Source organism: Panthera tigris, chromosome A1 (genome assembly GCF_018350195.1).
Source record: "Panthera tigris isolate Pti1 chromosome A1, P.tigris_Pti1_mat1.1, whole genome shotgun sequence".
Lineage (NCBI taxonomy): Eukaryota > Metazoa > Chordata > Mammalia > Carnivora > Felidae > Panthera > Panthera tigris.
The window spans coordinates 13900656-13915852 of NC_056660.1; the positions used below are offsets into that span (position 1 = coordinate 13900656).

The 15197-nt window shown below is 32.0% G+C and overlaps 1 protein-coding gene across 8 annotated transcripts in view; it reads left to right on the plus strand.

Moving 5' to 3' along the window:
- NBEA (neurobeachin) overlaps positions 1 to 15197 on the plus strand; it is a 678339-nt gene that overhangs the window by 215845 nt on the left and 447297 nt on the right. For 5 of the 8 annotated variants that reach the window (XM_042998658.1, XM_042998776.1, XM_042998897.1 and 2 more), the window contains exons 25-28: positions 2185 to 2193; positions 4524 to 4704; positions 6923 to 7053; positions 10896 to 11003. In XM_042998658.1, the coding sequence (XP_042854592.1) occupies positions 2185 to 2193; positions 4524 to 4704; positions 6923 to 7053; positions 10896 to 11003 (429 nt within the window). The remainder of the gene's footprint in view (positions 1 to 2184; positions 2194 to 4523; positions 4705 to 6922; positions 7054 to 10895; positions 11004 to 15197) is intronic. The other 3 variants (XM_042998720.1, XM_042999071.1, XM_042999015.1) reach the window with 1 other exon arrangement.

A 15197-nucleotide genomic window follows, 5' to 3' on the forward strand; every position in this document is an offset into this window, starting at 1 on the left:
TTCATCGAACAGACTTGTTTCCCACCATTAGTGAGATTCAGACACAATCTGAAATTAAGATTTGATATAAGATATATGGATTTTGGCATAAAATAAATCTGTATTTTAACCTGGGTTCTACCACTTCCTAGATAGGAACACATTCTCAATCTCTTATTTATGAAAATGTGTTAATTATACTTATCTAACAGGGGGTTTGTGGAAATTAGGGTAAGTAATATGTGTAAAGCTCAATAGTTGGGGAATGCTCCTAATGTTTCCTTCATTTAGTTGTTTTTGGAACTATTCAGAATTGTATCATGATAGAATAATTTTCTCATTTATAAAATAATCCTGTCATATTCAGAATCCTAAAATAGGATATTTGAGACAAATTTATTCATGATGTGCGATTTATTTTGATGGCCAAAGATTAACATGATATAATCTTTTTGTCTGCTATCCCACTGGGATTAGCATAGTGGTGGTCTGTTTTCTGCCCTGCGATCTTATAGGAATATACTATTTCACACTTAGGATAACAGTTGTGTATTGCTGTTGCAGTATCATCACGTAAGAAAAGTTGAGCTGTTTAGATAAGTCTTACTTGTAAGCAAATATTTTAGTAGAAACTTTAAGGAAAAAGTATACTTAAATCATATTTATATTACAGTGAACACCTTGAGCTTAATATTCATTGAAGAAGCAGGACTTTTGGAATTTCAGTTTTGCCTAGGTTAACTATGTGGCATAAAAATAAATCACGAAAATAGTTTCAAATCTCTAAATTAGATCGGTGGTTTTAACTTCAATAGTCACAGTAAAAATGTAAACCTCTTTTAGTATGTAGTTTGATCAATCTTTGGTTTTGGAAAAGGGCATTATTTTTGTTGTTGTTGATTTTTTTAGAGTTAATGTTTCTATGACTAGTCAATTGAATCTTCTCTTTCATTCTCTATACATTGTTGAAGTTGGTCACGAATGAAAAAAAGGAGTTGTAGAAAAAAGAGAAGCAAAGAACATGGATCAATTACAAATTGCATAATCACTTCGTGATTTTCAGTTGATTGTTTTGGTCAGCCCTCCAGAACACTGAATGTTTAGAATTTAATTCAGTGGCTTGTATGGTTTCATTTTCTCTGTTAAGGAAAATAACAGAGACTGATATTTCTGGCTTTCCTAATAGTTTCATAATCATGAAAAAAGAAGAGTATTTTCTGTCAAAAAATGATGATAAGGTCTTGAATTTAGTTTATATTTAATTACCATTATGAGAATGTGTGGAAAAATTAGTAATTTTTCTTTCGTTTATCTCATACGTTAGTATTTTCAGAAGGCTTATATGCATTTTCCTATACAGTGTAACATGAAAATTGTGTATTTGAAATTTATGCTCACGTATATTTGCTGTCAAAAATCAGAGAATAGGAACGGTTGATGACTTTTATTCCGAAACTTAATTCTAGCTAAACTTTTGAATATATTGAATATAATTCTTAGTTAATATTCTGAAACTTAGTGTACTATGTAATTAGCTTAGTTCACATGCAGGCCTCATTAGCGTATCTATCAGTTCTTTTCTAGCAAGGGAAAGTGGTTTTTAAGTTATAATCACTACAGTGTTTTATTCTTTAACTCCTGGAGATTTAGATCTATAGGAAAAACTCCAAATATTTAAAAAAAAAAAAAACAAATTATAACATGATTCCTTAATGAAAATTCTGGAAAGTTGTTATAAATAGTTTATTTACTTAAATCATTGCTGCCTAAACCAGTACTGAGGTTAGGGCTTTTACAGAAATACCATATTAGTTTATTTATTAAAATACCTTCTTAGGCATCACCTGGGAAAATATATTTATTTTATAAAATAGAGTATGCATAATTTCTAGTATATGAACTGTACATATATATATTCATATATACTCATATATATGAATATATATATATATATTATTTGGGCAGAGTTACTCTAATGAAAAAAATAAATATTAGTCTAAATATTTGATATTTAATCTTAATCATATGTAATTTATAAAAGAAATATCTCTTCTGAGAACTTTGCTTTTAATAAAATAATCAAATATAATTTTTAAATATATTATTTTGTGTTTCAATTTTACATTGTATTTTCATTTAATTTTAATAATTTCCTTTTCTTGTACTTTTTTGATCTGTTGTCTGTTTTGTCTAATGCATGTCCAGGGTTCTAAGGTTAGTATTACTTCAGTAATTTTCAGGTTTTCAGTTTTAAGTTTTATTTTTGCTTATTTATGAAATTTTTGACTTGGTTGTATTTTGAGTTTCCATACCATCTTTAATATTAGACATATCTTTGGTATATTTAAAAGATTCATTAAAAGGATTTTTTTCTATGCATTGATTAACTACTATCTTAAGACCCACAATAACCTTTAGACTAAACTATTATAATGAAAACAAATTTCAGTCATATGTACAATCAGATGTTAATTGGTTCCATTGAAAGGAGATTAGATGGAATATATGTTATTTTAAGATTCAATAATAATCATGTGAGTGATCTTTATTATTAAATATATGTTATAATGTTTCTATAACATTTCATCAAAGTCACTAATTATATAGATTTAATAAGAACTCCCTTTCTGGTTATTTGTGTTAAGAATGCTTTTTATTTTAAAATTTTACTTGGTTAGGTCAAAAATATAATTTTGCAAATTACATGGATGATAAAATTTTGTTTATAATTTCTGTATGTAATTCAGTCTTAAAAATGAAAGCATGTTTTGAAAGCTAGGCTTAGTAGACCGGGAAAGCATGAAAATAAGACCATTAACTAATAATAATGAGTTAGATTTCTTATAATTTCAGTAATTCAAAATGATGAATTTCTTTGAGAATCCATCTATAGATGTCCTAGAATCCTAATATTTTTGAAAATTTATTTAGAATATTTGATAGACCTGAGCAATGGCCAGATCTTCCATTCCATAATGAAACACATTAACTGAGATTTAAAATGGGTCTTATGTGAAATTATTACTTTTTTTGTTTTGCTTTTATTATAAACTATTGTATTGTGATCTCAGATTTTTAATTCCTGCTGTGAAATAATACTGTATATCAATGAAGTGCTAGGAAATACGGGATCTGTATTTAGGAAATCCAAGTAATCAATTATTTCTTTACACCGTGGATACTGAGTTGGCACAATGTAAATCAAGTTGAAAACAAATTTTTGTCTATTTTCTAGCTCATTTTAGAGAGAATGGTTTTAGAACTATTTTGCTGTTAAATGGAAGGAAGAAAGGTTGTTACATTTTATATTCCATTTAGAATCAACTTCAGTTATGTAGTGCTTGCAGTAGTCACCTATCATTTTTATTACCCATCTTGTGCACAAGAAGTGTTTTAAGAGGTTTTGGTTTTTTTTTTTTCCAATCAGTGTTTCCTGCTGACATTTCCATTTTAATGTGAGCAGGAATATGTTTAGGTAGAATGATGGGCATAAACAATGTCCAAATGGAACATTAAATAGGAGTAGATACCTATAATATATGCTTACCTTGTAGTTGAATTTATCATCTGGTGAAGAAATAAGGTTAATCAATGTGGTTAGTGTACCCATTTTCAGAAAAATTAAGCAGTAGTATTTTTTACTTGTAAAGCCCTTCTTTTCTCTGTCCCCTTGTGGCACTGAGAAAATGAGGCCTAGTTATAATGAACCTTAATAATCAAAATGTTATATAATACAGAATGAAACGTAAAATACAGTATGTTGCTGTTGCTTACAAAATACACAGTTAACACATCTCGAAGTAGTACTTCGTAACATTCCCTTTGAAAGCAGGAAATTATATTTTATCATAGTATGTTAGTGAAAGTATAGTTGTACCTAACTAGGATTCTACTGATTCTTCTCGTTGTTAATGTCTTATGGGCTACAAATTAATATCTGTAGAGGAATTAATAACTTTATTGATTATTTTTACCCTAGAATTTCATTGTATGTATGAGCTACCCGGTGGCTTAGTTTATTCTGAAATGGGTAGGAAATTGTCATATGTTCTTATCTGACACTTGTCTCATTTTGAGGCCCACTGGAGCTGCCATACATCTTTCCTATTACTTATCTTACATTTATAGCAAAAAGAAATTAAAGCATATCTTTTTATAAACAGGAGTGAAGATTTTAGGAAAGTATCAATTTTATATCTTTGTTAATAAAATAAGACAAAAGTAGTAGAAATATAGATGTGTAATCATTTTTAAGTATCTTTATGGAATGATCTTAAGTTTGGAATATAGTTTTCTCAAGTAATGACATTTAAGTTTAACCTTGATTTAAAAAATGAACTTTTCCTTTATTTAAGGATAATTCACAGGCAAACTAATTAAATTTGATAACCAGCTCTTCTGATATATAGAATTAGTTTATAATTTATAATTTATTTTGTTTACAAAATGTACTAAATGTGCTGAACTGCTTATATATACTATGTGTGAATATGTATCGTATTTCCAAATTTTAAACAAGACTTAAATCTTCTACTTTTTTAAAGACGGAATTGGAAAATATTGAAGTGACACAAGGCATGTCAGCTGAGACAGCAGTAACTTTCCTCAGCCGATTGATGGCTATGGTTGACGTACTTGTATTTGCCAGCTCTCTAAATTTTAGTGAGATTGAAGCGGAAAAAAACATGTCTTCTGGAGGCTTAATGAGACAGTGCCTAAGGCTAGGTAAGTCTGTTAAGAATAACGGTGCGTGTTAAATAATTACCTACACATTACTTTTCTGATGTTCTGTGGTACATAAAGTATTGATGATACAAGTTAATGATTATGGAGTAGAGATATCACCTTGTAATTCCTAAAAATTGCTAAATTAAAATTATGGTATCTTCACATTGGAGATTTCATGAAATTGATCATCTTTAATAGATTATAATTTGAAATGAAGTCAAATATATTATGAGTTGTTTCAAAATCAATAGGACTATAACATTTTTCATTGAAATGATTGTAATGTGAATCCATTTAGGACTTGCTTTGGTAAACTAATACAAAGGTAGTTGTCCTGATCCACAAATATGTCAGAAGACCAGTGACATAATTCGTACACACAGAATGCCAGTTGATAACACTGACTATGCCAATATCACTATTTCTCAGAGTGAGCAGTTAACACTAATAAACATTACTATAGCTATGCTGTTCATTTACTATCCTGTGTAGCAAAGAAAATTTAGCACTGAGAACTCTTAGTAAATGTGGTTCAACTCCTTACATCCATTCTTACATGTCTTACCTTTCTCAGGGAGGAAATTTATTTATACTACTTAGTCTTTACAAGGGACCAGAAAGCTATTGTTTTTATATTTGCCTTAAAGCATGAATAGGACACAAGAAAGTAAGGCATTAGATAGGAAGGAAATTTCTGATGGATGCTTTTATTAACCATAATTTTAGAAATTGTATAAAAATTGGGGCAGCTGGGTGGCTCAGTCGGTTGAGCATCCAACTCTTGGTTTTGGCTCAGGTCATGATCCCAGGGTCATGGGATTGAGCCCCATGTCCAGCTCTGCACTGAGCATGGAACCTGCTAGAGATTCTCTTTCTCTCCCTCTGCCCTTCTCCCCAGCTTGTAATCTCTGTCTCTCTAAAATAAAAAATAAATAATAAATAATAAAATAAAATATAAACACAATACAATAAATCTATATGTGTGTAGTTTCAGGGGATATATTTTTTCTGATCCAGGGTAGGAATAATAACTTGCTTTAAGAATGATGGAATGAAACCTACTTTTTTGTTTGTTTTGCATTTTTTAAAGATGGGCAGTCTAAGTGGAATCATTTCATAATCATTATAATGGAGAGATTGACCACACTGAGCTCTTTCTGACCCGTAACAGGTGTGGGATAATTTACTGTGGCCACCATGGACATATCCATTGATATTTAACAATAGCTGACAGAATTAACCTTGTGAGAAAGAGAAATTTTTTTAAATACCTAAGTATCTTAAAACCAGCATTTATTTGGTTATTCTGAACTTTTATATCTGAATATATTTCAAACCTTTACTACTAATTTCATTTTTATTCCAGTATTTGCAAGCGGAGTTGTTTTTTGGTCACCCATAGGAAAGTTTAAGTGATTAATAATGAAGCAAACAGTTATAAATCAATATGTGCTGTCTAGTTCTAAGCACTTTATACATATATTAATTCATTTAATCCTCACAGCTAAGGAAGTTAGCATATTTGAAGTCATTTTACATATGAGGAAGCTGAGGCAGACATAGTCTAAGCAGCTGGCCCAAGATCACACAGCTCACAGGTGGCAGAGCCAGGAGTCAAATTCAAATGGTTGGAGTCCATGAATACGACTGCTTAAAATACGTAAATAAGTAAAAAGCTCGTACTCAACGAATACTTACTGAGAAGGCCGCACATGTTCCCACCGCGCAGAAAGGTGGATATTGGGCCTCGGTTCTGCCTCTACTGAGGTAGCCTATCATTGCCTGAAGCGGGAGCTGTGCTCAGTGGAGTCTCCAAGTAGTCATGTTACAGGAAGAAGTCCTGTCAGTAAAAACAGTTTATCCAATGTGAACATGAAGTTTCAAAAAATCTGTACTGATTTGTGAAATTCAGAATTTTAAAGGATGGGGGGGATAGACTAAGGAAGGGATAAATTGGGAGCGTCAGTAATCTTGTTTCTGCAGCCCGTTGGTAGTATGTGGGTATGTTGTACTTATTTTTTAACTACACATGTGTTTTATATGTATTTTTCATTACTGTATTTGATAATTTCAAAACATGTCTGTTTAGTCTTGTTGACTTTAGGAACAATGAATGGAGATAAGGGAAAGAAATAAAGAAAAAAACCTAGCAACTCTTTTCAGCATGTCAGAGTCAACACTTTGTATTAATAATATGCTTTCGGTTTGTAAATAGTTTGTTGTGTTGCTGTGAGGAACTGTTTAGAATGTCGGCAGAGACAGAGAGACAGGGGGAGCAAATCTTCCCATGGTAGCAGTAAACCTCAGGAAGCTCCCCAAAGTGTGACTGCCACAGCAGCTTCAAAGGTAATTAAACGTTTTCTATGTTAAATATAATGTACCTTAAAGTTGTTTTTTTGTTTTGTTTTGTTTTGTTTTGTTTTTTAATACAAGAGAAAAGTGGCATGGTATTGCTTAATCAAAGAGCAAGGATTTGGTAATCAGTAGGCTTTGGTGCTGGCTTTTCTTCTTCACAATTGTGTTACCAAGATTATTTAACCTCTCTGAGACTTAACACTTCTTGTTTAAATGAAGATACTAATCATTTCTACTTCATAGGATATTTATTAGGATATCAGTACACATAGCTCTGAAAGTTCTTAGTTATCACTGTTTTTCATAGTTAAAGGTATTTTCACAGAGCTGAATATTTGAATAACGTGTCTTTAAAATGGATATGTTTTTGGTGATAGATATTCTCATAATATGAAATATATATGTTGAATGCCCAGGAAATGAACGAATAGTGTATTTTGGAGTATAGCAGTAATCCCCATTCTGAATTAGCTCTTTATCAATATGTTTCACTGACCCTTTGTATCACATCCAGAGTTTTATCGTGACCTTTAAGGTCCTGCATGTCTGACTCATGCTTATGTCTCCAGCTGCAGCTTGTACCCCCTTACCCCCTTGCTTTTACCGTTTTAGTCATGTGATAGACTTCATTTAGTTCATCAGAGGATTTTTTTTCCCCTTCGACTTTTTCATAGGTTCTCTTTACTTGAAGGGTCAGATTTTTCACATCTAGCAAAAGTCCATTCAACTCTAGCTTCAGCTTAAGTGCTACCCTTTGAGGAAAATGTTTTCAGATACACTTACTGTCACCCCTGCCTAGAGTAGTTTGATATTTTCATAAAGCCCGGTATGTCAATTATTGCATCCTACGCTTGTAATGAGATACTTAACATTGACAAGCTAATTTTTCTGTGCAGTAAGTGAAGGCATGAAATAGGAGTTTAATTCATTTAAATAGTTCTGTGGCTTCAAATTTCTGTATTTTTTAAGCAGAACAACCACATATTTAGCATATCTGTATTGCAGCCTCTTTTTCACTTCTGTCAGAAAACATTCCTAAAATGATTAGACCATATTGTATATCAAGTCTCCAAAGCAGTTGCCGTTACTTAGAAAATTAAATATTAACACATCAGCGAGAATGTCTCATGTTATTTGTGTAGGCATAGTAGACTGTTAGTTGAGGGCAGTCTCGTACATCTTTGTAATTCCAGAGCAGGTATGTATAACATTGGCAATACTTTGTCAAAAGAGTACTAATTCTAGAATCAGACAGGTCTGAGTTTGTATTCTGGCTCTACCCCATAACAAGCGTTGTGACCTAAGATGAACTTCCTAGTCTCCTGGGCCTGAGTTTTCCAGTCTTTAAAATGGATACAAATCTTTTTTTAACTTTTTAATTTTAATTTTAATTTTTAATTTACATCCAAGTTAGCTAGCATGTAGTACAATAATGTTTTCAGTAGAATCCAGTGATTCATTCCCTATGTATAACACCCAGTGCTCATCCCAACAAGCATCTTCGTTAATGTCCCTTGCCCACTTAGCCACCCCCCACCCGCAACCCCTCCAGCAACCCTCAGTTTGTTCTCTGTATTTAAGAGTCGCTTATGTTTTGTCCCCTTCCTGCTTTTTGTATTATTTTTGCTTCCCTTCCCCTATGTTCATCTGTTTTGTATGTTAATTCCACATATGAGTGAAGTCGTATGATATTTGTCCTTCTCTGACTAATTTTCACTTAGCATAATACCCTCTAGTTCCAAAAAATTGGTACAAATCTTAATTTACAAAGTGTTTATATGAGCTAAATGAAAAGCAATAATGTATTAAAGTGTTTAGTAATTCCTGACACAGTGAACTTTAAATTAATACTAATCCCCTTCCTCTCTCTAGCAGTTAACCACTCTATACACTCGTGAAATGAATAAATAAATTAGTATTTTTGAGAGCTTTGATCTTAAAGGATCTTAATTCGCTAGATAATATGGAGCTTTTCAAGACTGTCAAGTCAAATATTACTCTGATTGTAGAATATGGAAAGAAAAGTCCAATGCAAAGGAATTTCGTAGTAATTTAGTTGAGCTAGTCTCAACTAATGTAGAGACCCTTAGCAATGAAAACTGGTTCATAAGTGATGGATAAAGAAATACTAGGGGAAATGGACTTGGTAAGAAAACACATTTTCTTGTGAGAATCAATGGACCTGGTTAATGAGGGTTTTTATTTATTTATTTATTTTTATGTGACACTTTAGTAAGTAAACCATAGACAATTTTGATGAAATACTAATCTGTATAGACTTGGGTGAGTCCAACATCTTCCTTGGGCCTCATTTTCTATACTTTGCAAAAAGGAGCAATAATACAAGTTTTGTCCATAAAGGAGTCTTTATAACGACCACATTTGATTATGGATGTAGAAATACTTTATAAAATGGAAAATGATATATTTAAGTTGACATATTTATAATTTTTTCACTTATGCTATAAATTATGTACTTTTCATCTCTGCTGTGAACAATGTGTTATTGTTTTAACCATTTTTGTGATAAGTGTTACTAGCTTATTATTTAGATGGTATAGCTGAGGCTCTGAGAGGTTAAGTATCTTACCTAAGGTCATATGGCTGATAAGTTTTGGAATTATAATGGAAACCAAATAACTATGCCATGTTCTTTTCACTATCCTGTGCTGCAGAGGAATCAAACATCTTAATTTAGGAATAAAATATCATATTGAGGTATATAGAGGATTAGAAGGAAGTGTATTCACTTTTAATTAGTTAAAGCAACAACAAATTATTCTATTTGCAGGAATCGTATTTAGTACTCTATGTATATGATCTAAGTTAATTCATACTTTTCTTAACATACAAATGAGTGTAAAAGTACTAGATTGAATTTCAGGAAATCTGGCCCTCTCACTAGTTTGCTATGTGATACATTACATAAAAATTGTCGGTTTTCGTATCTTAAGCTGTAAAAAGGATTCTTGGTGGTTATAATTTTTTTAAAGTTTTTATTTAAATTCTATTGAGTTAAATATAGTGTAATATTGGTTTCAAGAGTAGAATGTAACGATTCATCACTTACATATGACACCCCGTGCTGATCACATTAAGTGCCCTTCTTAATCCCCATCACCCATTTTAGCTCATCCCGGCTCACCTGCCCTCAGGAACCCTCAGTTTGTTCTCTATCATTAAGAGACTCTTATGGTTTGTCCCCCTCTCTTTTTTTCCCCCTTCCCCTATGTTCATCTGTTTTGTTTCTGAAATTCCACATATGAGTGATGTCACAGGGTATTTGTCTTTTCCTGACTGACTGATTTCACTTAGCGTAATACACTGCAGCTCCAAGGTGCTTATGATCTTTAATGTCTTTCAGCTTTAATATCAAGACTGTGGGTTTTCGTAGATTGTAAAATGTTTATACATATAAAAGCTCATGCAATGTAATAGAGTAATCTCATATATTATAAAAGAATGATGGATAAATGAACCCAGTGACTCAAAAAGATATATTAACTAGAGATGGAGAAAGTGAGGCTCAGAAAATGTTAGTAACAAGCCCAAGGTCACACAGCAGAGTTTCAATCTTACTGTTCTTCTAAGTGTATAGTGGTAGCAATGGTGATGAAGAACAAGAACATTACTAGTAAGTGAAACTGTGACAAGGGCAGAGAGGAGAAGAGAAAAAGTGTCTTGTAATAGAGTGCTGTTGTCGATAAATGTTACTCAGTGATGTGTAAAGAACGTGATAAAGAATGTGGCTAGTGCAATACTAGAAATTGCACTCCTATATGAGTTTCTGTATTATGCTATTTTCTTTTTAACAATTCTCTTTCTTTTTTAAGACTCCGTTAGAAAGTGTTCCAGGTAACCTTTCTCCTATTAAGGATCCTGATAGACTTCTTCAGGATGTTGATATTAATCGCCTTCGCGCCGTCGTCTTTCGGGATGTGGTAAGTTATACCTGCTTGATTTCCCAGGAAAAAATCTTCTAATGTTATTTGTGTAAAATCATTTCAATTTTATAAGAAAGCTGCAATTACAACCAGACGTCCTAATGTCAGGAATTGTAGGTTTAGAACATACTTCTGATTGTAAAGTGATGGAGCCTTTGCTTTCTCTGAAAGCTTATGGATACATCATTTTTTTAGATGATGTGAAATTTTGATTTAGATTGTGTATATACCAAGACCCTAGGGATAACCTTGAAAAATTATGATTCATTTTATGTTGAATCACCAGCTTTCTCTTTTAGTATTCCTTGCTCCATCTCTAGGTAGTGGCTATTTTGTTGTTCTCAATGTTCCTTGTCCTATGGATAAAAAAAAGATTAATTTATTAAGGTGTTCATGGCAATTACTTTTTGGAGGGGCAGTAATTTTTAAAAGAAGATCTGCATTTTAAAAATGTAGAATTTTTTGAGTATTTGAGTTACAAAAGTAGCTTTATAAAGCTTAAGGAAAGGATAGCTCATGGAGATAGTTTCTTGGAACATCCCAATTATATGATCTCTTACTCAAGTAAAAATAAGATTGGCCTTTTCACAAATCACATAGAAACATATATAGTATTTCGCAGCAGACTCATATTGACAGTACTTCTTACTATAGTTATTATTTTCCAGCACTTAGGATTCTATTTTTATTTTAATTGATGATTTATGAGACACATAAAAAAGTTTATATCTTAAACTTATACTTAATAAATTGGATGAGTACTAGTTAAAACATATTTAAGTCACACAGCATAATACTACATGGTAGGAATACACAACAGAAAAACTGTCACCCTCTTTAATGTATATCAGTTCTTATAAATCACTAGAGAAATTATAAGCATACCAACAGAAAATTAGAGAGTGGACATAAAATAAGAAAGATAAGGTAACAAAGGTAACAAATATATGATGAAGTCAGTATCACCAATAGTCAAAAGAATGCAAATTAAAATAACAGTGAGATATTTTTACTATTAGACAAATTTTAAATAATTTTAAATTTTTGTTATTTATTTTGAGAGAGAGAGAGAGAGAGAGAGAGAGAACAGGGGAGAGGTGGAGAGAGAGGGAGACAGAGAATCCCAAGCTCAGAGCCCAGTGTGGGACTCGAACACATGAACTGTGAGATCATAACCTGAGCCAAAATCAAGAGTCAGACACTTAACTGATTGAGTCACCCAGGCAAATAAAAAAAATTTAACTAATAATATCTAGCATTGCAAGGGTACATTGAAACATGCTGTGTCATGTATCACTGGTAGACATTTAGATTGGATAAACGTTCTGAATAGTTCTCTTCCATCACCAGGAGTTAAAACTCTTACAAATATTGATGCCCTGTGACCCATTGGTTCTACCGAGAAGTTATCTGACTTCATGTGCTCATCAAAGATGCCTACAGGAAAATTGGCAACAACACAAATATCTAACAATAGAGTTTCAGCTTAATAGGTCATAGTATTTTCATTCATTGGGAGGCTATGCAACCATTGAAATCATATTTTTGAGGAAAATTTAATACATAGAAAAATGGCCATGATATATTTTAAGGGAAAGCAGCAGTATACAAAAGTACTTATATTACATAAATACTGCATTTTTATGTTGAGTGTATGTACATGTACTTGTGCACCTTTAAAAATAAAAGACTAGAAAAAACATACCAAGTGCTGCTAATGATTATCTCCAGTTCTTATTTTATACTTTATTCTTTTATACTTTTTCTGTGTTTTCAAAAGTTCTAGAATAAAACTATATTTCTTTGTAATTAATAAATAATAAAATATTTTTTAATGGAGTTAAAATGAATGATAGCATAAAAACCATGATGTACGAGTCTCCCAATAATCTGGACTCTAATCCAGACTTGGAAAAAAATCACTAACAGGTTAGTCACTTAGACATGAGAATTATCCTGAAACAATATGCTGTGGAAAGAATGTTTTTCTCATGGAGAACGATTAAAATGGAGCAAATTCTCATCTCTCAGAGGCACGCTCAGACCTAACATACAAGGGGTTTATGTTAAGGGCGACATTGTGTTTAAATTGTTAGTAAGTTCTGCATTAGGTTATTGTGGTAGATTGTGATAATTTTCTCTAAAACTGCTAGATGTTAAATATGTCAGATAACCCAGCAGTGGTGCCTAGCTTTTTCTTCCTGAAGGACGGGAATTAAGCGTTTCCAGATGTACCTTCCAAACATCATCAAGGTAATATAACTTGTGTTTGTTAAGTTTATAATGTGTTTCAGACACTTAATATAAATCCTAAACTTTCATTTAAGGACTAAAAGAAAGTTAAGACTCAGAAGCATTAAGACCACACAGGTAGTATGAGGTAGTCAGAACCCTAAGGTAGAGCTCTCCAAAACATTCTCTGTTTCATCACCATATTTTTATTTATTTGTCTATTTATTTACTTATCTATTTATTTATCTATTTATTAAGTTTTTATTTAAATTCCAGTTAGTTAACGTACAGTGTAATATTAGTTTCTGGTGGACAGTATAGTAATTCAACACTTTAATACATCACCTGGTGCTCATCACAAGTGCCCTCCTTAATCCCTGTCACTTATTGGAAGTGTTTGACAATTGATATATTTTAGGCTCAATTGTAGATATAATGCCAAGAATTCTACTTGACTTTTGACATTTTTGTGAATCAGTAGTCATTTTTAGTTGCCTTAATTTCAAAAACAAATGAGGCCAAAAATTAGGTTTTTAAGGAAAAGTATGTAGATTATATATATGCATGTAATATGTAATAGATGTGAATTTATCTTGCTCTTGTCTGTTTTCCATGATGAAGACATTACTGACTTAAACTCACATAAACTGTTCAAATCTAGGTAAAAGTGCCATGTGGCAAAATTTGCTATGTGGTAAGAAAATAATTAGACTTTAAAAATCAATTTTGTTTTCAGTGTTTGCCAATAAGCTAAAATTTGAAAGGAAATTCATTACGCTTCTCTCTCTCTCTCTCTCTCTCTCTCTCTCTCTCTCACTCTCTCAAGCCTAGATTATACTAGGCCACTTATATACAAATTATATAAACTGAAGTAATTTTAATCCTTTAAAGTTGAATTAGATAGTTTTAGCATCCTGGTTGAAGCATTAAAATTTTTAAAGGATTTCAGAGTTAATTATGTTACTAATTCAGGATTGAATAGTGGAGAGACCGATTTCTTAAGCAGATGGGAGAAACATAAGAGTTTATGTCTTCATAATAATAACATATGTAGGAAAGGCAATTGATTTGTATAAAAATTGAGTTACTCTCCAGATGTTTAGCCTCTATGTCTGTTGTGCTTGGTTTTTAAAGACAGAACTGGGAATAAGCAGCACAATTGGTTTGCAGATCTGGATTTGAAAAGAAAAGGCAACTGTTTTCATGCCGTACATATGGGAGATTTTCACTTGGCTAAGACAACACTTCACAGTATCTGTTGTTTGCAACTCCCCAACTTTGTAGTTGACATGCGTTCATTCCACACATGCCTTTTAATTGCCTGGTACTGAGTTTCCAAGTGGTGGGAATGTATCCTAGAATATTATAGTTCATCACAGCTTGAGCTGTGTTTGAATTCATTCCTGGTCAGTATCCTCACTGATCTGATTGCACTTCAGTGTCCTTTACAATACTGTTTAAGTATTTGATTTTGCCCGTTCCCTATGTATTTATTCCATCAGCATTATAATCACAGGGTATGTATTTCACACACTTTATAAGAAACTATATCTCTAGAAAAGTTGTCACTCACAGAATATGAAATACTAAATTCATAATATTTCAGAACAAATTTAATCTGTTTGCGTTGTTTTCTCTGTTAGCGGTGCCAATTCCATTTCAAAGTATTATTAGTAAATATGTCTTGTTTGCTTTCTTTTCTGACAAATGCCCATAAATTCTGAATCTTGTTGGCATTGGTGCTTAAATGGATTAATACATATTAAGTGCCTTTAATGGAGTTGCTAGACTTTAATGCATGTTTGCTTTCCTTATTTGTATCATACTATTTCTTACCTGCTATCTGTGGGCCACAGTAATCACTGGCAGTTTTGGTTTGAAGTGTTAGTTTTACTAGCTTAGAAAAAAGGCTTTATAACCATTTACATTTGATTCCTTAGATATAGTCTAATTTGAAAG